General features: G+C 45.1%; 1 protein-coding gene across 5 annotated transcripts in view; it reads right to left on the bottom strand.

The window, feature by feature from the left end:
• The window catches only part of LOC119241340 (uncharacterized protein C1orf226 homolog), a 270,987-nt gene that overhangs the window by 230,974 nt on the left and 15,343 nt on the right, over positions 1-24,670 (bottom strand). For 2 of the 5 annotated variants that reach the window (XM_054693511.1, XM_054693512.1), the window contains exon 1: positions 15,194-15,399. The exons of 1 other annotated variant lie outside the window; for it this stretch is intronic. In XM_054693511.1, coding sequence (XP_054549486.1) covers positions 15,194-15,298 — 105 coding nt within the window. In that variant the 5' untranslated portion in view covers positions 15,299-15,399. Of the gene's footprint in view, positions 1-3,418; positions 4,122-15,193; positions 15,400-24,670 lie in introns of those variants that run through there. 2 more of the 5 variants (XM_054693509.1, XM_054693510.1) reach the window with 1 other exon arrangement.

The following is a 24,670-nucleotide window of genomic DNA, read 5'->3' as shown; positions in this document are numbered from 1 at the left end:
ACAAATCACACTGAGATGATTAACCAAATAATGCCATGGAAATCAAGGAAGTACACAGAGCCTGGACTTGATGCATGCACACTAGGACTACAGCTACAAAGTCGGCTACAGGCCACAGGTTCATTCACCTCCAGCAGCAGAAAAATGAGACCCACACCAGGAAAATCTTAGGACTTTGCCAAGGCTATGACTGGGAGGGGGAAGTTAGCAGACACCATGTTCTCTTCACAAACCGTTTTTGTGAAATACAAATAACATGAATCGGATGACAACTGGCAGGAGAAACAGAGTCACTATATTGAGGAGGAGCCAAGCTAGGGATCACACTCCTGACAAAGGCACCAGGTAACGTGGTGAGGGAAGCAATGTACACTCAAGGATATTCATTCGTTTGTTCAGTCAAGCTCAGTGGCACACCTATAATGTCTTCGAGATTCAGAAGTGCTTATTTAAGGATCTTGCAGTTAGGGAACACGTCAGTGGGGGCAGGAGGGCAGTGTAGAAGACAGGACTAATTACACTCTGGGCAGGTAAGTATTACAGAAAGCCTAGGGACACAAAGGAAGTTGTTAATATCCCAAACAGTAATTAGCCTCCCATTATGGATTTGTTGCCAGTGACTTAAAGAATCCCTGCTGAAGTTTTCCTATTTCAGCAACTTCACTTCCAAGAAGATTGTGGGAGGGAGAAAGGGTGTCTTACTCCTAGCTTGCTGAGACTGAACCACCTGAGCCTAATTTTTAACATCCCACTCAGACCTTCCTCATCTCAGAGGGGCATATGCAGACACAGCCTCATCCTCAAGTTAGCTAACTAGACCTCAAATTGCCAACTCTCTACAGCCTAAGAATATGCTCCCTAAACTCTAAAATAATGTAAAGCACCAGGACTACTCAAAACGGAATTCCGTGCAGGGCATAAGTGTGGCTAAAGGCCAACCCATAAAGCACAGCTTACATCCAGCTCAAGCTCATGCACTTCAGATATGACAGTGTCCTCCAAACGGTGTTTAAAGTTTTTCCATGTGAGCTGTAATGAGGCACTTAGATAAAAGTGAAGACTATTCTAAGTCATTTCTACTTGTGATTCTCCTTCCCAAACACGGCCTACCCCAAGAACACAATGTCGCCGCCACTGTATCCAAACTTTGTGATTTCTCTTACCGCATCCCTTCATGTCCATGGCTGTCCATGTCCACTTCCAGGTGCTCACACCTAGCACTAAATTCTTCGCTCTTTATCTCTGCAACAGCTCTTAGCCATGCCTTCCTACTGCATCCTCCTAATGCATCACTGTATGTGCGCCTGTGTACACAAATATACAATACATATCATCCCCTAGAAAACACATTTTTGCTCCCCACTGCTTATAAAATTGAGTCATTTCTCTCAAACCTGGTACCTAAAAACTCCTGGGGTATAAGTCTCCCTAGCTCTGTTATTTCTTCATTATCGAAAATTTTCTTATTATCTCCTTCCCCTTAAAAAAAAAAGTACTAAAACCTTCCATATAAACCCACCTTTCCTCTATTCATACCACAGCACCACCATTCCCATCCTTTCCTACCAAAAAGCTGCCATTCCCTTTATGATTTCATATGCTCATCCTGCATTAAAACATCTCCTTACACCTCTGGCAACTCAAGTGGGTCAGAGGCCCCAATCCCAGCTATTGCCATCACCTGCCTGTAGTATAGGATGCACATCCTTAACAGTCTCTATGGCCCCTCCAGCCCACTCTCCACAAAAATGCTATGGTGATAGGTTTAAACCTCAAGACTCATCATTCTGTACCCTTGCAAGATCTGTCCAAAGTCACAAACAAAGCTACAAACAACAGGTGTATTCAAAACCTGTCCTAGGTCCAGGGAAGAATACCCAAGACCTCTCCCCGATCCTAGCAGTGCACCATAAGCATCTCTACAGAGGAAGGCTCAGTGGTCCTGTGTGACAAAAGCAAGGCCTCATTTCTGCACCAAAGTCTTGGTCCAAGTTTGTCCCAAAATTGGATATGGAGTATATGGTGGACAGGTCACTAAGACTGAGGCTTCAAAACCACGACAATAAAGGGAGAAAAGGCCAACTTATAGGATAGTGGGAAGAATTAAATTAAAGTTTATCAGTTTGCCAAACACTCAGCGTATAGTACGTGCTTAATACACAGCACTATCATCTGGCCTTTTTCCAACATCCATACCTCCCCAAATGAGGCTGATTTCCTTCAGCCTCTGACCTTCAACACCAACCACTGTGCTCTGAACACAGAAGTCCAATAAATACTCCTATGCCATTGGACTTATTTCTATACATGTATTAAGGAAAGTAGGGAAGCCACATAAAGGACTATGTGGAGAAAAAAATCTGAATGAATTCACGGGAGGAAAGTGATATAGGTGTGTAGGGTAAACAAGTTAAAAATCAGGCTATTTCCACCCTCCTGCTCTCAGCATCTATAGCCAGCACCTGTGGTCTTGCACGCGCACCTGTGGTTATGGGCACCTGGATCCAGAGAGCAGGGGTATGCATGCATGGAAATGGGAACACCTGTGGCGAGGGGCTATAAGGGCAGCGTCACTCTGGGATAGAGAGGAGGGAGACAACCAGAAAAATACTGAGAGGGCTGATCTGTCCCCTGATTCAGCCTATAAAATAAAAGCCTGTAAAAAAAAAAAAATCTAACAAAGGCTCCAGAATTATCTTTTTGTCGCGAGAACTGCCAATGAACCTACCCAGCCTGTGATGGTTGCAAAACAACCATTAGAATTTATGAGGGAGTACACAATACTCATCAAGACCATCAACTGGGGAAGACCCCAGTTCCTCTTGGATCTTCCACAAAATGACCTTTGCAAACTCCAGAGCTCAAAACTTGAGTGTCTCAAAGTTGGCTCCTTGGTTTGACTTGAATCACCTGAGGGCATTTATAACTCCCAGTGTGGAGAACCCCCATTTCCAGAAGAAGTACACACTTTCCCCATTTGTAACCACCCAAAAATCCTTTGGATATCAAACAAGTACAAGAAGATTCCAAGAGATGGCGAGAAGGAGGCAAACCAGCCAGGACTTCAGCACCCAAGAAACGATACAGCATATGAGTTCTCTGGGCTTCTTTTCACCTCATGTATCACAGACTAGTTGCTGGCCAACCCAGAGACCCAGACACTCCAAGAGACACAGAGAAAGAAAAACCTCTTCTCTAGCTGCAGGGCTGGGAAAGGGCCAGTCTCCATGACAATAAGCTTTTAGATAGTGACAGCTTGACTCTGGCCAAACCACACAGAAATCTGCAGGCCCTGCCCTCCCCCTAGTCAGGTAACTAGATTTCTGCCCTCAGCAGGCTAGAGAGGCTCCTGCCTCACCTCCCACCAGGGGTATCAGCAGCTGAATGGGATGTTGGGGTGTCAGGCATTCACCCTTACCTGAGGACAACAGGGCTTCCTTCCCTCCCTGCTGGGGTGATAAAGGAAGATGAGTGAAATGCCACTTTCCATTGGTAACAAGGCGGAGCATCCATGGAGGCAGCAACAGTAGCGAGGCTGCCCTGCACCTTCAACTGGCTGAGGCCAATAAATAACGCAGACTTCATCTCCCACCCAACAGTAAGGGGGCAGTGCCCTCCCCTTTCCAGCCCCAGTCATTGGCGGAGGAATCTTGCTAAAACAGCTTTCATTCATTAACATCCAGATTCTCATGACACCTAAATTGTCCAGGTTTCAGTCAAAAGTCATTCATCATTCCAGGGACCAGGAAAAATTTCAACATCAATGGGAAGAGACAATTCAAAGATACCAACACCGATACAACAGACATATTAGAATTACCTGATAAGGATGTTAGAACAAGCTTCATAAAAAGGCTTCAACAAGCAATCACTAATTGTGGGATTCCCCAGCGCCCCCTTGTTCTCAGGGATATTGTCTTAGTGCCTAGAGTTGCTGCTTGTCAGCTAAGTTTAGGGCCATGCAGAGGGCCTCTCACCAAGGGCAAAACTCCTGGTATGAGGAACATAATAGGAAACCAGCACCTGCTGAAAACAGCAGGCAGACATTAGAAGATAATATGCTTAGACTGGTGGGAATAATGGAGCCCCCCAGGCAATAGTCCCCATCATTCCACCCTAGCTTACATCCCCAACAACTGCTTCCCCCATGTACACTCCCTACATACTTGCCCCACCTTTGCACCTGATTTGAATAATTATGAGACTGCCTTTGGGTGGAGCTGCACTTTGCTGCCGGGTGTAGCCCCTCTAGGCTTCTCATTGCTCCACATAGACTTTGAGCCATCATTCCCTCATCCTACCCCACTCCCAACACTGCCGCCCTGTGAGGCGACAACTCATGAGCTTGGAACAAAGTCTAAGTAAAGAAAGAGAAGATCTCAAAATCACATTGCTCCCTATGCCCCATACTAAATGAATTAAAGTCTCTGGGTGTACCCAGGCAGCAATACTTTTTTTAACTCCCCAGCTTCCAATAAGCAGCCAAGTCTGAACATTAGTTCTCCAACTCCATATTCCCCAGCTAAAGTGTCTATCAGAATCACCTGGAAAACTTTATCTAAGGACACAGATCCAGACCCTCTGCTGCATCAGCAGGCCTGGGTCTGTCTTCTTATTAATTTCCATGTAAATTTGAGTCAGGTGATTCATGGATGTTTGAGAACAGCCACTTTTAACTAATCAAAGGAATATGCATGTGATTCCCCTCATTTGAGGACTCTGCAAAACTTCTGACCTGTAGGAGAAAAGAACTGCAATGAAGCAACCTTGAAGAAAGAGGTGAAGTTTCGATCCTACCTTGGATGTGGGAGCCCAGGATGCAATGCATTTAATCTGGATGCCAAGTTTAAGGAAAGAAAATTCACACACACATCAGGGGCGAGTGTGAAAATGTAGTTACAGTACAGGTTATGTGTGTTTATGGGAACAGCATGGGAGCGACATCATATGTTACCTGTCACTTGGCCTCAGAAGACATTAATCTTCCTCTTGACAGAAAAAGAAAATGCTTCCACATGAATGCCCCTTTCCATCCAAAGAGACCAAAACAAAAAGGGAAGAGTTTATTATAAAGAAAGGAAAAAAGGACTCAAGCAGGGAGCCTTCCCATCATGCACTGTGAACGAGATGCTCAACCCAGAGGCAACACCTCCCAGCTGGAAGCTTTTCAGCATGTCTCTCACGGAGGGGCCTGGGGCGCTGAGTGGCAGGAGACCTGGTCTTAGACACAGAGCTGGGAAAGGCAAGAAGAGGCCTTGGATGATGGCAGGAACAGGAGGCAGGGGGCCAGGATAAAACCCAATCTCCAGGATGCAAGGGGCCTCCGCTTACTCACCAATGCCTCAGTTCCATATCTAGGGTCATCAACACACCCACCGGAGGGCTCTTTCCTGCTCACCTGTTGCCCAGGAGCTCACAGCAGACCTGTGCTGGGTCACGGGCATAGCCTCATGAAGGCGCTGAGACATCACCTGAGGCCACCTGCCTGTTCAACCCAACCTTGAAAACTGAACCTCAGTTTCCACAAAGGGAATAAAATACAGCCCTCCTGGGGCTGTTGGAGAGATTGTCAGTGCGTGTAAAAAGTTGAGACCCATGTGCAAAGAGGTAAGCACCTGATAGACTTAGCTGCCAGCATCCCGAGGACAAGGGGCACCAAGGGAAGGGTGAATGCCCAGCCAGACCACCCAGCGTGACTCCCACCCTCCCAACAATGCATGCGGCCTGTGACGAGTTTCAGCCTCGGCTTCCCCATCTGTAAACTCAGGTACAGAGAGTCCCTGAACTACTGGGGCAGGGGAAGCTCAACATTTCATAGCATGTGGCATGTAGCAACCTGGCTATGGTAACCTGGCATGCAGCACAGCCTGGAACACACTGAGCGCCTCCTCAGTGAAGTAACTGTGTTAGTGCTCTCTACGTGGACAGCACAGACCTGGACTTCAGAGTACCCTGGGTCTTTGAGGAGCTCAGAACCCACAACAGGAGACAGAATCTATAGACTAGACTATGGAGCATGGATAAATCTGCAAGAAGGCAAACCCCATCTTCTTCCTCCCAGCCTCCCCATTTCTCTCTCACACACACACACACACACACACACACACACACACACAGGCTAACACAGGTGCTGTGAATACAGGCTGCACTGGTGAGAAATGATCCCTCTTGGCCACCCCTTGGGAGAAAGTCTGGGTCTTGTTCAAGTCAAGACTGATCATCTCAGCAGCTGTCCCAGATAATGCGGGGCCCTCAGGACTACATGGGGCAGTAGCACCATACTCAGCCCTCATGGACAGACCACAAGGGCGTAAGACACTCAGTCTCGCTGAAGCACTGTAGAAAGTAAACCCAGGTCCGTGCTGGGGCAACGAACAGGACTCTAGACTGTTCTAACACTCTGGGTGCGGAACTTGCTGGAAGAGCCATTTTAAGTAACTTTTAAAGCCAGCTGCTCCGGCACTGAAAAGGAAACATGATGCTGAGTATAAAAATTGAAAAGGGAAATGTAAGCATCACAAGGTATAATTAATCCCATGATGCAAGATTCCTGCTGCTTAGATTACCCCTGCTTAAAGAAATATTTATCCAAGAAATTCAGAGAAAGACAGTGAAGATAGACAACATACCATACTTAACAAGACTCTGTGATTCCTAATCCTAACAAGGATTAAAAGGCTGGAACAAATGTGATGGGGGCATGCACCAGAAGCTAGTTAACCCCTTTTTATTTCTTCCCAAGGAGGCTGACAGCTATTTTAAGCCCACAAAGTAGTCGTGCTGTCTGATTTGCAACTTTAGGGAATCAGAGTAATAAGACAGCTAGATTTTTTTAAGCAGGCATACAAAGTGAAGATAATGTATTACTCGGCCTCTGATTTACAAAGCACAGTGTCTAGTTCAGAAACTAGAATCTTACACAAATGAGACTTAAGTTACAATGTGTAGGTCTAAGTAACAACAGTAACAAGAACAGCAGTGGATATTGTGCAGACACATGTATACCTCAGAACTGCTCTCACCAGAGGTATGAGATGTTTGTATCCTCTCTTTACAGAGGAAGACACTGAAGGAGAGATGGTGAATATTCTAACAAGTTCACACAGCAAAGGAGAGACAGCACCAGGATGGGAACACACAATCAGACTCCTGAGTTCATGCTATGTTGCCAACCAAATTTATGTGCAACAAATGATAAAACAGCAAATAAAGGATATAAGGAGTTGGGGGGGGTATCAATGCATGAACAAGAACCCAACAGGTTGAAAATATGTTCTTTACTATGAAGTGACGATTATCTACTCCTAATACTGACTTCATGTTCTTAAAAAGAAAGATCCTAATTCCACTGCATGCCCGTCACTGGAATTCCATTAAATGCAGGGCATATGCTGACTCAGCACATATTTTGGAGGCAGTGACACTATGTAAGAGGGGTGGAGGGACACCCTCCAGGATACCCACTGGGGGCTAAGAGTTGTAGAACTACGGCATGCCCCACTCTCCATCAGAAGGCCTGAACCATCCACACAAGAGCAGCAGAGACATGGTATCACTCATTCAAAATACATATCCCAAATGCAAGGCACAGCACTCAGCATTAAGGACACAGAGGCCGAGTGACAGGGACCCTGGTGGACAACCATCAGAGGTCAACCCAAAGTAAGGCCTTGTCAGTTTTTTGGACAGACAGGAGGGACAGGAGACATCACCACGTGACATGTGACCTGAGCAATGGTGAGGAATGGCAGGGGTTAGAGAATGATAGGTACCCCTGTGGGTTCAAGGGTAGGGAGATCAAGGGAGTTGCCAACAGCAGAAACCCCTGAATAGCTCGCTAAGAAGTTGGGATCTAAGATAGTAGTATTAGAAACTTACAATGTGTAGGTCTCTGAGTGGGAAGGTAGCAATTTATTTCAGGAAAATTAACCGCAAAAGTTTACAGGATAAAGTGGAGGCCCTCAGAAGGGTTCTGAATGGTATGGTGAGAAGAGGCGAGCAGCCTGGCCCAGCCAGAGGCAGAATGACGGCCCAGGCAGTGGCATGGAAGAGCAGCATGGGGAAAACTCAAGGACTGACTGACTTGCTAGGGGCTGGGGTTAAGAAGAGAAGAGCCCTGCCAGAGGTACTTGGTAAACAGTACCCAAGCCAGCTGCTGAACGGAAGGACTCAAGCTGTGCTCCCAAGTGTCGAGTCTGGGTGCCCAAGAGGATGGTAGGCTGGGACAAGGAGAGATTAGACTTCCAGCTTGTAGAGAAGGTAGAGACCTGGCACAACAGAAAGATCTGAAGTGGGACTGAAGTTGAAGATCTAGAAGCCCCCTGCACAGAGAGGTGGAGGATGGCCTGGGGCACTCCCATGAAAGGTCAAAGGAGAGGAGAGGTCAGCCAGCAAAGAAAGGAGGTGTGGGCAAGGGCTGAGAGCATGCATGGAGAGCTGACAGGCACTCCAAGGACAAGAATAAGATACTCAGGAGGAGAAGGCAAAGGGCTGAAGACAGAGAAGAGCAGCAGTAGTTTCTACATGGCAGCAAGAAGTCAGGAGGACAAGGCCAGGCAGTGAATGGATACACAAAAACTGTACAGAGTAGACCACTCTCTCATGAGGCTTGGCCCTGAAAGGAAGAGTAGGAAAAATGTTAAAGGAGGAGGAGGCGATAAGAGCAATTTCACATAGGGAAGGCCACAGGTGTTCCCGGGCAGAGTGGAATAAGCTCATTGTGCGGAAGCTGGACCCTGTGGAGGCAGGGGAGGAGGCGACGGAATGATGAACCAAGACTCAAAGGTTATGGGCAGTAGGGGACAGAGGTTAAATGGGGCTCAAAAAGAGGAAAAAATCGTGATCATAGGACTTCACCAAAATTTAAAACTGTTTCAAAGGACAATGTCCAAGTGAAAAGACTACCCACAGAACAGGTGAAAATATGTGCAGCGCTATAGAGGAGACTAAATATAGAACATATAAAGAGCCCTTAGAACTCAATAAAAACATTTCCATTTAAAAATGGGCAAAAGATGGGCCTCCCCGGTGGCGCAGCGGTTGAGCGCTGGGTTGCGAAGCTGCCCGCGGCCTCTGCGGTGCCGGTTCGATCCCCGGCTGCTCCCCGGCCACCAGAGGAGGGTCCCACATGGCGCGCAGACCTCTCCTGCTGCCCGCTGCTCCCCTCAGCAGTGTCCTTGGGTCCTTCTGCCTGCTCTGCTCCCCACTCTGGTGAATTCTCTCGCCCTCCCGTGCTTCTGACTGTACCCAGTGCATGTATAAACAAAAAACAAACAAATTAATGAATAAATAAATAAAACATGCCTCTATAAAAAAAAAAATAATAAAATAAAAATAAATAAATAAATAAATAAATATAAATAAAAATGGGCAAAAGATCTCAATACCCAAGGAGGATATATGAATGCAAAGATGTTCTGTATCACTATTCATCAGGGAATGCAAACCAAATCCACAATGAGATAGGCCACTTCATATCATGAGGATGGCTACCACCAAAAAGTCAGACAAGTGTCGTGAGGATGTGGAGAAATCAGAACCCTCATACACTGCTAGTGGGAAGACAGAACATGCAGCCACATGGGAAACAGTATGACAGCTCCAACATGGTTAAACATAATCACCACAGGACTCAGCAATTTCACTCCTACTTATCTAGCCACTAAAAATGAAAGTATATAGCACAGAAAAATTTGCACATCAATGTTTACAGTATTACTCACAATAGCTACAAAATAGAAACAGCCTTAATGTCCATCAATTGATATGTAGATAGACAAAATATGGTCTATCCCTGCAATGGAATATTATTCAGGCATAAAAAAGAATGAACTATGGATACATGCTACAATATGGGTGAACCTTGGAAACATTACACTAAGTAAAAGAAGTCAGACAAGACCACACTTCATATGACTCCATTTATATGAAATGTCCGTAATAGCAGACCTAGAGACAGAAAGCAGATCAGTGGGTACTTAGGGCTGCATGGATGAGGGGATAGGTGATGACAACTAAAGGGTTCTGGGTTCCCCTGCTTATCTTAAACTGTGGTAATAGTTGTACATATATCTGTGGATAAACTAAAAACCACTGAATTGTAGAAGTGGCTTGTATGGTAGGTGAAATTAGTCTCAATAAAAATAACACTGTCAGAAAGGAGGAGGGAAGGGGAAGAATGTGCTTCCAAAAATAGGAAAGAAGAAGCAAGGCTGTAGTGACCGAGGGCTGAAAGTTCGAGTTCTTGAAGTAGCAGTATATGAGTAACTTTTAACAAGCAGTAGTCAGATTAAGGTCTCAGAGGTGACTAGCAGAAGTTATTATGACATGTGGCTGTGTGATTTTGATCACTGAAATGGAAAGGGATATTTTGGACAAAGGAGACAGGACAAAAAATCATAAAATCATGAAATGTCTGGCTACTATAGAAACAGTCTTGCCCATCAAATCCCAACACACTAGCCATAGAGGAACTGCCAGGGATACCTAAGTGCAAAATAAAGTGAATAAAAATGGGGAACATTTCAGAGTGGTGCTAGATCACTGAGACTGATCGTCTCCCCACTCTCCACCTCCAAGAGTTCTCAGCAGAAGATAACAGTGTATTTCAAAGCATCAAGACAAATACACAGAAGATGAAATAAGTGTCTACTTCAAGGATTACGCCTTTATTAAAGATGTTACTAAATACACTGGCCCAGAATCCTAGAAGACAGAACTGCTGGGGACTGGAGGAATGTTGGGGTGGTGGTGGGGACATTGGGGATTAGAGGACAGCACCCAGGATAAGTGGAGTCAGTTCTGAGAGCTCTTGACCATGCACCTCAGGTTCAGGCTTAGATGGAGACACCCCACTGATGGTGAGACAACGTATGTCATGGCCTAATCTGGAAGCCCTCACAACAGTGTATTCAAGTAGCATCCATAGGCAGCCTGCTGTGTGCAGTTACTGGAATCTCTAAAATCCACAAGGGTGAAACTATCAGTCAGGGAAGCCATTATCAGGAGGAAAATATGGCCAGAAAATTCAGATCAGACTAGACAAGGAGCTCCCCAACCACAAAAATCACTCGGTAGTATGACAATATAGTCACTGCTTCCAGATTTTCTATAAGAGACCATTTCTTCTACTTCACAAATAATTATTACTGTCAACTAGGTATGTAACTGATTTGGGGAGAAGAGGCTGTACACAGAAGCATGAGACACTCAAAGAACACTCGACTTCATTGGAGGAGGTACATGCAGAGAGAAAACAACACAAATTTGGTGGTACACTATGATCCAAAGATAGCTTTGGCAACGTGCACACTTGCAATGTGACCTTGAGAAGTCTACTTCTCCTCTTAAATCTGTACTGGCCTGATTTAACCAACAGCACAAAGCAGAAGTAAGCCTGTGTAATTCTGAAGGCTTCCACCTTCACTACTTACAACACTCCCTCTTCAAAGTCAGCTGCCAAATAAAAGGGTCCCCATGCTAGGAAACCCAAGCTCCTCCTTGTAGAGAACAACGCTCAGAACCACCAGGAAGGTACCAGGAATGGGAGAAGCACATTCTGGGACTTTCCAACATAGTCCAGGTGAATAAAGACTCAGTATCATATGCAACAGAAGAACCACCCAGCCCAGCCCAGCCTGAATGTGAGCCTCAGACATCAAAAGCAAATTAAGTAAATGTTGCTTTAAGTTACTGAGTTTTGAGATAGTTTATTAAACCACAGTAAAGAACTGAAACCAATTTGAAACTAGCATTAGTTCTGATTGTGTTCTTAACTGCCTATGTTGCCTAAGGTCAATGACTTCCTCATCCATAAAATAGGGTGGTAATGTACAGTTCTTTCTAGTTCTGACAATCTAGAGAACGGGTTCTATGAATACAGAAGGTCAGAGGAAAGCAGCTAGACCAGGACTAAAAGCAGTGGGGTTTGAGGGTTAGATGAGGCAAAACCCAGAACAATACATGGCATATAGCAAGTGCTCAATAAATACCCTTATGTTCTGGTACTGATCAGTTCTATGACACTAGACAAGTTAATCTCTCTGATTCTGTTATTTCATCTGACAATGGAGATAACACTAATGTCTGTATCTCTATAAGAGGAAAATTCTCTGTATGTGAGAGTCCCATGCAAATCCAAAATTACCTACAAATATAAGGCATAATATTGTTATTAATACTTTTCTTACACTTTGCATCTTAGAAATCCCCTTCTCCCCCACCCAGCAGTGGGTTGATGGCCCTGGCCTACAAGATAGCATGCCGGGACAGGCAATAACAGAGGGGCCACACAAGCATTCAAGAAGAATGAGCCCTTGCTACCCATCACCACTAAGTGAGCCAGGTGTCCACATTGAACAATGACAGCAGCAACCCCTTAGAAGCAGCTCCAGCCTAGCATTTAAAGTTTGAAGAATTTCCTACATCACAGGCCAAGAGATGAGAGCACTGAATCAGAGCTCTGCCCAGCATAGTGAACACTCCCTAAAAATCATTAAATGAATAAGTGTTGAATTTGAGCTTGTGAAGTCAGAGTTTCAGGCTTAAATTCTGACTTTGCCATTCATAGCCTTGTGCACTAAGGCAGGCAACAACCTCCCTGAACCCATAACCTCATTTATAAAAGACTGAGGGGGACCCATCTCTAGGGAAGTGGTGAAAATTACATGAGTACTGCAGGTAGAATATATCTAGCATTCCTAGGGATAATTAAATGCATAATTAAATTAACTGGCACCCAGATGCCCTTCAACCCTGACCATAGCCTTTCAATCACTGCAGATCCCTGAAAATCAGTAGCATGCATCCAGAGAGTCACTCCACCCAGCGTTGATTCTGAAAAGCTGCCAGCCCTTGGGAGAGAAAGACCTGGGCTCATTTTCCAAGGGTGCCTGACAAGACACCAAAAATGCATTTTACAGTCTGTGCTTTTCCAAAACAAGGGAGGAATGTGGTGTGGATTTAACCCTGAAATCCCAACAATGTGCAGTTCCATGGATACCACTCTGGTAGAAGCCAGCAGGGAAGGCACTTGCAGGGTGCATGTGGACAGAAACACTTCCGCCTCCACTCAGGTTTCAGCCAACAAGGTCTGAATGACTCTGTGTCCAGCACCAATTACATGAGCTGAAACTTAGCATCCAGTCCCCAAAGCCAGTTCTGTCCTTCTCTTCTCATAGCAGAACCCTGTGTCCCCTACCTCTCAGATCTGCACTGGGGACACAGCCTGGACCAAGACTGGCTCCCCTCTCCTCTTAGCTAGCAACATGATCTGTGAATGTGAGGAAGTTACTATAGGAACTACATCACACAGCCCCCAGACATTTGCTCAGAAAGGAAACTGCATGCTGGAAAAGGGAAGGTAGGACCCAGCAAAGTTGGAAGCAAGCTGATGCCCAGTACTTCTCAAATTCTGGTCCCGATCACCTGCATTAAATCACCTAGAGGCTCGGCCTGTTAAAGGCACCAGTGCCAGGCTCCCCACAGGTGTATCAACTTAGCAGCATTGGAGGGTGACAAGATGCAACTATTTACTACCTTCACCTGGTGATTCCTATGCCCTAGTTGAGACCTAATTGGGACTAAATGCAGAGGACTGGGAGAAAAGGGCAGGAAGGCTTAATAATTCTTTAATCCTTCTTACTTTCATTCTTGCAAAGCAGAGCACTGGTAAACCAAGCAAAACAAAAGCCAATTTCCCAGGTTATGTATGTCCAAGGAAATTAAATCACAATTCTGATGAAAACTCACCCTTTAAAAAACCTACTCATCAAAGCAACAGGCCAGGACAAAAATTAACCCAAACATCCCATCTTAGACCAAGCAGATCTATTCTAAGAGAAGCAAGATAAGATCTTGGCTGCAGCCCTGCTCTGGTCCTGGCCATAGCCAGTAATTCAGCTCTGCATTCCACCACAAGGTTGATGTCAGGGGCAAGACTGGGGGTGTCGTCCTTGCTCGAGCAAATAAGGTTAGGGGAAAGTTATGGGGGGCAGGGAAGTAAGATTCACCAACTCACATCCCCATGAGAAGGAAAAAAATGTCTAAGGATAACTGATCACACTGGACACCTAACAAAAATTGGGAACTGTTTCTTGAACTGAAGGATTAGCCACCTGATGGAATAATCCTTGCAGAAGATGCTAATACTGTATCTAAATAACCATGTAGGAGAACAAGAAAGGGGAACAAAGAGGAAAACTGTCTCATCATGGAAAGTACTACCTTTTCAAAAGCAGCAAGACACACTTCCATGGAAAGACACTTATGGGTGACAGGCACACAAGTTGTCGAGGGTCCCATGGTCTTTGTGTCACGGAGGCATGTGAATGAAGAGCAGAAGGGATGTGAAAAGTAGAAGCACTGATTCCAGGAGGATGGGAGGGGCACCTCAGTTGTAATTTCAGAAACCAGAAGTCCTTGCTCTGGGAAGGGCATCCCAGGGACCAAATCAGAGTCCAAGCTTCTGCACCCCTACCCCCAAGGCTGAAAATTCCAGTCATCCAAGCTAAATTCTTCACAGCCGCTCCCTGCTAGTTGATGAAACTTAACATTAAGTCACAAAATCAACAAATAGGCAACTTTCACCCCTACGTCCCACCATCAATGGCTGGCACTAGCAAAGGAGTAGGGGAAAATCAGGTATTTAGGAAGTGGCTCTGACACCTGCACACAGTTATATGGAATCTAAAAACATCCCTGTTATTTTCCTCGATCAGCAAGCAGGCACCCACCCCGCTTTAAAAGACGCTCCTGGGAGTACCTCTCTCGTGGGAGCTCAGCAGGTAATAACACAAGAGCTCCCCTACACAGATTCTAAAGCACCAGGTGTCCGGACTCACCCAGCTCCTTGAAAGGAGGGGTCGGGGAAGTAATTCAATCCGGTCCTGGGCGGGTAAGGATAAAGGGGGAGGGGTTTGCAGGTGAATGGAAGGTTATGGGGGGGGTGGAGTCTGCAGGTGGGAAGGGATTTACAGGTGATAAGTGGAATATGCAGGTGGGAGTGGGGTCTGCTGGTGGGAGGGGACTCTGGAGGGCAATGTAGTTCCAACTTTGCAAGGTCTCGGCAGCTCTGGGCAGGGGCCAGTGTAAAAGAGACACCCTCCCCAAAACAGTAGGACACCCCACATCAGCTTTTCCCCAACCATGTGTCCAGGATGGCCGTGCACCCCACGCGCTCAGGCGCGCCCCTCACCTTGGCCTCGAAGCAGATGCCGTGCTGGAAGGCGTCCTCGTTGTGCAAGGGGATTCTCAGGTCGTGCCCGTCGTCCACAAGGTTGTACTTGGTTTTACTGGGCATGGTGCCCCGCCGGGACTGCTCCCCCGGAGGCGGCGGCGGGAAGAGGCTCGGCGATCCACCGAGGAGAGCGGAGAGGCGGGAGCGCGGGCGGGGGAGGCGCGGGCGAGGGCACCGGAGCCGGGACCCGAGCGGCGCAGGGCCGGGGGTGGGAGGCGCGGATGCCGGCGGCGCTGTGGCCGCGCAATTTCTGGCTGCCGGGCGCTGTGCGCGGCGGGGCGCGCGGGCGGCCGGGGTAGGGGGCGGTGGCCGGGGAAGGCGCTGCAGCCGCAGCGGGACTGGGCGCGGCGCGGGTCCCAGAGCGGCTCGTGCACGGCCACGACGAGGAAGCGGCCGCGGCGCGGGTGCCTGTCACGGAGACGCCGGACCGGCCGCCGGCGAGCAGCTCCTCCCGCGGGGCGGGTCCGGGCCGGCTCCTCCCGCGGGCGGCGAGGCTCCTCCCCCCGGCCCGCCCCGGCCCCAGGCCCCGCCCACAGCCCGCCCCGGCCCCAGGCCCCGCCCCGTGGGCCCCTCGCCCGGTGCCACTCGCCGGGCAGGTGAAAGTCCCCGAGGTGCGCTCCCTGCCCTTCCCGCCCGCCCCGGGGACTTCGCCCAGGCCGCAGGCCGCGCGCGTCTCCGGACCCGAGGGTCAGCCCTGGCTTTGTCTCTTGCAGCCCAGACAGGCTGCTAAAAGCAGCTGCAGCAGCACCTTGGATATTCTGTTTTGTTTCTGGAAGTGGGAAGGGACATATTATTGTTTTGTTTTTGTGCTTCACCAGGAAGACCCACGTCCTGGTCCAGATGTATCCAAATCCAAATCATTAATTCCTCTCTCTAGCCCCCTTTTTCTGGAGAATCAAGGCTGTACCCAAATGGGGGACTCTGGCGGGGCTTACTGTGGCTTTGAACTGGTTTAAACGACTTGAGTGATGGTGGTGGGGATGGTTTTAATATTCAAAAGCTATCAGCCTTGTGAAAATGGGCCTGGAAAAAAAGGAGTGGTAAGGACAACAAGGTTCAGAACCTTTTTATTTTTCTTAGTAAACCTTTTATAACTGTTGTAGAGGGCAGGAACAGACACGGTGCAGGTTTTCTATGAGCCAGCAGAGCGGGTAAAGGAGGAGTCAGAGTCCCCAGTGGTTTTTTGCAGGTCTTTTATTGGGGTTTACCCCGTACACAGCAGGCAGGGGTGCTGGGGGGCCGGGAGGCTGGCAGGCAAGTCTTCACTCAATCTGGGCTCTCCGGCGTTCTCTACTTCTCTCTCGGATTCTGCTGGCATCCCCGTGACGCCGCCATGAAAAGCCCAGTCGAATCCCATCAACCTAGGCCCACACCCTACTCCAGGTGGCTGCCATCAAGCATGCATTCAGGACCGCATGGTTCCGTCATCTATCCTAAGGGCGGGAGGGCAGAAAAGCCTGATACCTTTTACCTTACCCTACACTGTGTATGGACAAAATGAGCTTTCCAACTTATTTCTGACTTACATTATTCTCCTGTCTTAGTAAATGCAGGAGTTCAATTTGCCTGTTAAGGAATGGCCCATTCACTTTTCTTCTTTACATCAAGAGTCTTTGAGAAAAGATCCCTAATTATTTCTAATTTAGATGAGATTTTTTTAATGAATGGGCTATCTATATATATCTATATATATATATATATATTTCATTTCTTTACCATATAAAATATACAAATAAAGGGGCCATGGGAGGAGTTAGTGACCCAATAGTCATTATCTGTTCAAACCCCAGAGGGAGAGGTACGTACTGCTATGATCTATGATTTGCTTAACTTACTATCACCCCAAAGTCACCAAAAGCAGCCAATCCCCAGCCAGTGCCAAAACCAGCCCAACTAGAGACCACGAACCAAATTGTCAGCTCCTGTGGAATTCATCACCTTACACTTATTCTTACAGTCCTGGGAACACAGCCACCCAAGGCAACCTGAAGACCAAACATTACTGAATTCTTATTGTATAGGGAAAATTTGGGTGCATCACCAAGTATTACAGCGAAATTATTTGCAATGGCATGTCTTTCTACACCATATCTATGATAAATTTACTTATAAGGATGAATTATTGCCATAACTTTATTTCTCATTTTGTACCATGGTGCAAAAAATTACAATTGCCCTTTCTTTTATATTGCCTACTCCCTATCTGCCATCATTATTGGTTAAGATGTGGCATCTTCTCCACTAGTTCCTTAAAGTTGATGACTTCAACAAATTAATCACATGCATTGTGTTATATAGACTAGTATATTCATAAATATTAGCAAGAGCCACAGATAATTTGCACTGAGGATATGCACCACAATCCTTCTTATAAATACAGGACATGAAAGTCTAATCAGGCATGTTTGACTCTTTGAATGTCATGGTGGTTTTAATATACATTTTAATGCACTCACTAAAACCTGGCACAGGAACTGAACAACCGAAAGTCTAGACCTTAAGTAACTACTTCATTTACTTCTCATATTCTCTCCTGAGTATAAAAAGTCCTCTGGCTCCAGTCTGGATCCCACTAGACTGCTGTATTTATCAGAATTTCATATCCAATTCTATGACACATTGTAGACCAGATACAAAGAAAAAAACTAAAGCTCAAAAGTATTTCAGGATCTGGTACAGAAATGACTACACAGTAGACCTCCAATTTATGCAATCAAATATAATAGGTAATATTTCTCTGTGTTGAACACTGTTCTTAGAATTTGCATGCACTGTCTTTTAATAGTCACAATAACCCTAACCAATTAGCCCCATTTTATGAAGAAACAGATACAAAGGGGTTATAGGACTTGCCCAAGGGCACCTACTTAGAAGAGCAAGGAGGCAGAATCTGAATCCAATTCTATGTCAAGAGGTGTTTCCATCATGGCCTGGGTTGCCATGAAAGACTTCTTATTGCAAATAAGATGCATATCAAATTCAGAATCCTGTTTTACTTTGACTTATATTTGGTGTTACTAAGCTAGATTCATTTCATTTCAGTTAGATGAAATCTTCTAAAAGGAGAGGCTGTGCTCTGTTTAGGTCTCCACCTAAAGTAATGTCAGCATTACTGGGCAATAAAACACCCTTTTTCCAGAAACAATGGGCATTCCAAGTAATTTCCCTTCTTTATTTTTTAGCAGTGATCTCAATCTTGTTTTTGCACATTTGGGTATAATTGAATTTCACCCATAGCATTTCTAAATCTATTTAAATAATCAGGTTTTATTTTTTTTCAAAGTCTATGTGTTTTTATTTAAATTGTATATTACAATTCTGTGTCAATAAATGCTTACATATAAATAATTTATATTATTTAATGAAAAAAATAAATGAAGGACAGCTAAATAGCTGAATAGCAATAGAATAAATTTTTCATCTTGTCTAATATCAAGTTTTACTTCTTAAAATAAATGACAGGTACATGTGTCTTTTCCCACATCCATTGTATGACAAACATTACATGATATAATCTGAAGTACATTTAATTAAAAAACATAAGTTGCTAAAGCATCTAAGTTTTATTAAATCTTTGTTTTAAATTAACTATTTAAAAAAACCCTGTCACAGAAATTTAGAACTGAAAGTTACTGGTAGACCATCTAATCCAGCACCATCATTATAAAGACAAAGAAATAAAAATTTAGAAAGATTGAGTAATTTGCCTACTTAGCACTATACACTAGACCTCCTAGCTCAGTAATCTTTTTATCACACAAGAATGAGTTATATAAGTAATATATGAGTAAACTTTATTTTTAGCACATATTTGGAAGTGAGAATATTAATTTGCTTTCAATCATAAATACCTGTTTTGCAATGCTAGGCACTCCCTGTGTGTTGTCTAGTTGACAGATGAGGAAACTGGGACTGAGGAAAGGAAGTAACTTGGGTAGGTCATAGAGCAGTATATTCTAGGAATCTTCCCATGAATATAACCAACAGAGAATGAAGCACATGTCAGCTTGGGCAATCCTGCTCAGCTACACAGATGAACCCACAACGTATAAACAATAATACAAAATATTGACAACACAAAATGATTTCCTCCCATTAGATAACGCTTTGTTCCGAAAAGTTCAAATTACTTTTGATGCCACCATACTTATTTGATGGTGTCTCCCTGGCACATATAGAGTTGGAAACCATGAGCCCATATTAAAAGTTGGCAATAAAGATATTAAGTTATTTCTCTCTGGAAGAAAATAGCACCCTCTATCACGAGTGACCTCTAATTCACATTTGGTTTATTTTGATCTTTTAGTAAATAAGCAAAAAAGCAGTAAGTTGGGACATCTGCCCTGTAAGAAAGAGTATTCTATTTGGGTATTGGCCTACATGTTTTTCTTTTTAATACCCCCTCCCCTCCATTTCAACCCCTCTCTATACCAAGGGCAGACCATATTCCCGATGGAGTCATTCATTTCCATTTTAAAGATAAGTCTCTCTCTCTCTCTTTTTTTTTTTAAACAAAATCATGCATATGATGTTTTTTTATAAATCAAATACTCTTTTAACTGATTTCCAAATGGGGATGCCTTTTGGGTTCCAAGTTTTCTCTCAATAGCTTGCCAGTGCAGACAAAATCAGAGGAGGAGGACAAAATTAGTGGAGTGGGAAGCAGGGTCTGGAGCTCCTTCCTTCCTAACACTTTCCCACCCTGGACCAGACAGGCAAGAACAAGCAGTATGAAAGGTCATGACCATTTTCAGAGGGTCTGCAGCCTTCTTTGAGAACACTAGCAGGGAGTTAGGAAATACTCAGAAAAAAGCAAATTTGAAGAATTTTAAGTTGAAGAAAGAAGGTTGGGTTTCTGGCTGGCTTTGAGTTTCCTTTCTCATGTAGATTCTTCTAATAATCTCTCCTGAATAGTGTTATCTATCCCTGCTTTTGTAGCTCAGAAGATTCTTTTTCATGTGAAAGTTAATAGCTGTGTTTCTTGGCCCAGGTTAAAATTTCAGGCAAGAAGCTTTTCATTGATTCAACAGCCTTTCAGTTGTTGAGCAATAAAGTCATATTTAACAAGTATTCCCGCTAGATTTGTCTCCTGGGGGGGCAGCAGGGGACTTAAGGAGGTATACAGATTCAGTGAGATAGGCAGCATGTGATCTAACAGGCCCATTTCGAAGTGGCATGGAGGGAACAGAGGGAGAAAGCTCTTGGAGATTGGCTTGGTCAAATGGAGGTGAAACTTGAGTGAGACTTGAAAAAAGGAAAAGATTTTAATAAAGAACTCAGCAGGAGGAGGGTAAGACGGAGACAAGGTCTGAAGAGGCAGTAATCTGCTCAGTGTCTTCAGGGGACAGGGAAGAGATAAGCTCACAGGATTGAGCCTTCCTGCTGGAGCTCAGTTGATAGGAGCCAGGGGGGCCTTTGCCATATGGGGGTTGAGGAGGGCTGCACTCCACTGAAAATCTGGGACTTGACCCAGATTGCTCATTCAGAAAGAGAACCCAATCCCCAGTCACACCACCACCCCCCGTCCCCCCCGCAAAAAAAGAAAATTGTAGCTTTTATTTAAGCTACAATTGAAAAAAATGTTTGGTGAAGCAGATGACTGTTTTTTCCATATTGTAAGAATATATAGAGTTGACAAGGTAGTCTTTAGCTATTCTCCCATGCCCAGAAATAAAGGCTGATGAAAACATAAAGCTGCAACCAATTATACCTTAGTGTCATGGGTTCCAAAGTCCCTCCATGCTGATCACTTCCAGAAGCCTTTTAATTCTTGCTTCGACTCCATTTTAGCTTTGGGCCTTGTCACTGAGTGACACTTCTTCGAGGATAATTTCTAGGGTCCTTAGTTTTCAGTTTTGTTTGGTGTGCTTGTCCGTTTGTTCATTTATTTGTTTTAATACTCCATAAGGGAAAAAGAGAACTTGATGGAGAATTTTCTTTAGTTTAGCAACTCCAATAAAAATTGATTTTAGGGCCTTCACTTCCAAACTTAGATCCTTATTCCTAAATCTGAGACTGTTTTCATTAGTTATCTATTTTAAACACAAACTAAGCCCAGCTGTTAGAGTTGGGGCTTGTCTACTCAACTCAATCTACCCTGTCACTGTAATTGATCTTGGTTCCTCTTTATAAAACCCACATTCTTAAGATAAAATGGCAAGAGGGTGTGAAAAGACTGGAAACTCTTGGAAATGCAATATCAGTAAATATTTTATTTTCAGATCTCTTTGGAGGTGCAAAGCTCTTAAGCAGCTTTTTAAAAAATAAAGCCCCACCCCCTTGCTTTCAAAAGAAAAAGGAAATGAAGGAAGCTGGAAAGACAAATACAGATGTACAGGTGTGTCTGGCATTTAACTTTCCCTCCCAGGTCCTGGATGGTCCACTTTGGACTTTCTGTGTCCTGAGAGCTCAGTTTCACTTACCCCTTGGATTAGCATAACAGGTTCTCTGCCCCACACTCAGTGTTGTCTTTTGAGCTATGCACAAAGGAATAGACACAATATGTTTTTTAAAAATGACAAGCACTTCAGGATAACTAGCAAATTAAGTGTTGAGGCCTCATCCAGAACTGCTTTAGCAGTTTTCCATCATTAGCAACTGCCTCCTTCCCTTAAAAGGTCTTGTAATCTCTTTTATAAGCCCCTTGACATCACCAGCTGGCCCCTCTCCACACCACGCAGAGCATTTTCCTGAAACAGTGCTGGAGGGGCTCAGAATTTTCCACCTCTCTGAGCAGCCGCTCAGTGCCATTCACTGGCCAAAAAGGCCTCTGTAATTTGAGCTCCATATACATGATAACACTTTCACTGCAGCCAAGTTTAATTCAGAACAAATGTTCCTCAAGTTCGTACTTTTTTGGAAAAGTGTCCCAGTAGAACTGAACAGTGACATGTGGCAGTAGGGGGGGTGAGTGGTGGGGGAATTTCTTTTGTAAATCTGATCATCCACGCTAATGTGGATTAGTCACCTGCCTCCTTGTGTCCATTTGTGAGATGGAGACATCACTCCCCACCCCTGCCTGCTGTGCTTCCACCACGTAATCCAAGAAATAGGGTAAGGTAAAAGTATCAGCTTTTGTGCCCTCTCGCCATTAGGATAGATGATAGAACCCTGCAGTCCTGAATGCATGCCTGATGGCGGGCACCTGGAGTAGTGTGTGGGCCTATGTAGATGGGAGTCACCTGGGCTAAGACTGGGCTTTTAAGGGACACCAGCAGAAGTATGCAGACGCCAGCAGAAGCAGAAGCAGAGAATGAATGGAAGAACCGCAAGAAGCAGAACCACGAGAGAGCAGAGAGCACCAGAGAACCCAGAAAGAGTGAAGACTTGCTGGAGGCTAGGAGGCCTGCCAGCCTCCCAGCCCCCCAGCACCCCTGCCTGCCGTGTGCCTGGTAAATCCCAATAAAATCCTGCAAAAAGCCACCGAGGGCTCCAGGACTCACTCCTCCTTTACCCAGTCTGCTCGGATCATAGAAAACCTGCCTTGTGTCATCCAGCCCCTACACAAACCTAATGGTAGAATGTAATATTCTAGTTAGTCAAGCTTTCCAGTTAGTAGACCATTACCATGGAGAACAAGATGAAGACTATGTATTTCTAAACAGATGTTTGTATACCTGTGTTCATAGCAGCATAAGGCAAAAGATGAAAACAACCCAAATGATCATTGACAGATGAATGGATAAACATCATGTGGTACATACACACCATGGAATATTACTCAGCTTTATAAAGAATGAAATTCTGACTCATGCTACAAGATGAATAAACCTCGAGGACAATGTACAGTGTGAAAGAAGCCAGTTACAAAGGGACAAATAGCGTATCATTCCATTGTTTGAAGAGGAAAATTCAGAGAGAGAAGGTAAAATAAAGGTTATCAGGAGACTGAGGAGTTATGGTTTAAAGCTCATAGAGTTTCTGTTTGGGATGATGACAAAGTCCTGGTATGGACAGTGGTGATGGTGAGTGTGCTGAATGCCACTGGGTAGCTCACTTGCAGATGGTTTCAATGACTTTGAAAAATGTTTCTGGGCCTCCCTGGTGTCCTAGAAGTTAGTTAAGTCAGCGCTGTCATCTCTATGGCCTCAGTTAGATTCCCAGCCAGGGAGCTAACCCACATGGCCCAGCAGACTTCTCCTGTCTTGCCTGCTGCTCCCCTCAGCAGTGTATTTCAGTAGATCTGTTATAGAGCAACCCCGATATTGAACCGGTTCCTGCCTGTGGGTCCTCACCCGTGCGCTTAAAAGGGACTTATGAATACCCCACTACAGGCACACACAAAAGGTTCATAAAAGGTTTATTTACAAGGGAAAAGGAAATAAGGAAAATGTACAACTCAGGGAGAAAATAGGGAAATAAAGTCTTTAATGCGTCCTACCCGATCCGAAGACCTGGAAACCCAAAGTCCCCCTCAGAGCTGGCCGGACGCTGCGAGCTGGCGGAGATCCAAAATGGGGAACCCCCCAAAGCCCACGTGTCTGCCTTTTTATATCCACCTGGCTGCTTAACCCCACCCTCAGGTCCCAGCCACCTTCCCTTTGGTGGTGATGGGATTTGGAGTTCCCAGTGTCTTTGGCTTTGGCCTGGGGTGGGGGTGGAGTCCACAAAGCCTGTATGGAATTAGCTTTAGGACATCCTTTTCCCCCTAACAGATCCACCTGTTCTGCTCCCCATTCTATCTCTGGTAAATCCTCTCACTGCCCGCCCCCCCCCCCCCCCCCGCCCGCACCTCTGGCCTGTACCCCAGTTGGAAGGAAGAAAGGAAGAAAAGAAAGAAGGGAGGGAGGGAGAGAAGGAGGGAGGGAGGAAAGGATTAAAAATCTTTCAAAAAAAATAAAAATGCTTCTGAAGCTACTCCAACACTTCCTTCAATAAGGTATTTGGGTTTCCAGGGTCACTGCTGCAAATATCAATCATTGTTCTGCTGATGAGCAGGAAAGTTGTGGTTAATCAGATGTTCTAATGAGATGATCTTAAATCATCAGCCCTGTTATCTTGTCACCCTTCAAGTTCTTCTGGAGACCACTTGGGATATTAAACACATAGGGGGAAATGAGGCACTCGGGGACTTTAAGATATCTGAAACCCTACTTGAAACCATCTCAGATGCTACCTCAAGGCAGATTGTGTGGTTATTTCCAAGGAAATTTTGACAGATTTTAGGGCCCAAGGGTTGTATGAAACTGACTTGAATATCAAAGTTTTACATTCCCAGCTGTGGGAGATAAATGTTATTTCATTCCTTGTGCATTTACTCAGTGCCTATTGTATGCATTTCTGTGAGATACATCACCTGTCCTGCAGGTTTTTATTGGTTGCCAGCTAGGTGCCTTGTGGCTAGCTTTGAACTGTTGGAGAAAATAGATGAAACAATTCCTTTCCTCAAGGAACTTACTTTGATCTACCAAGGAGTTACAGGTATTCAAATAGTAC

The sequence above is a fragment of the Talpa occidentalis genome, unplaced genomic scaffold, assembly GCF_014898055.3.
Source record: "Talpa occidentalis isolate TD23 unplaced genomic scaffold, MPIMG_talOcc4v2.1 talOcc4.12, whole genome shotgun sequence".
Classification (NCBI taxonomy): Eukaryota; Metazoa; Chordata; class Mammalia; order Eulipotyphla; family Talpidae; genus Talpa; species Talpa occidentalis.
This window is presented reverse-complemented; position numbering and strand designations above follow the sequence as displayed.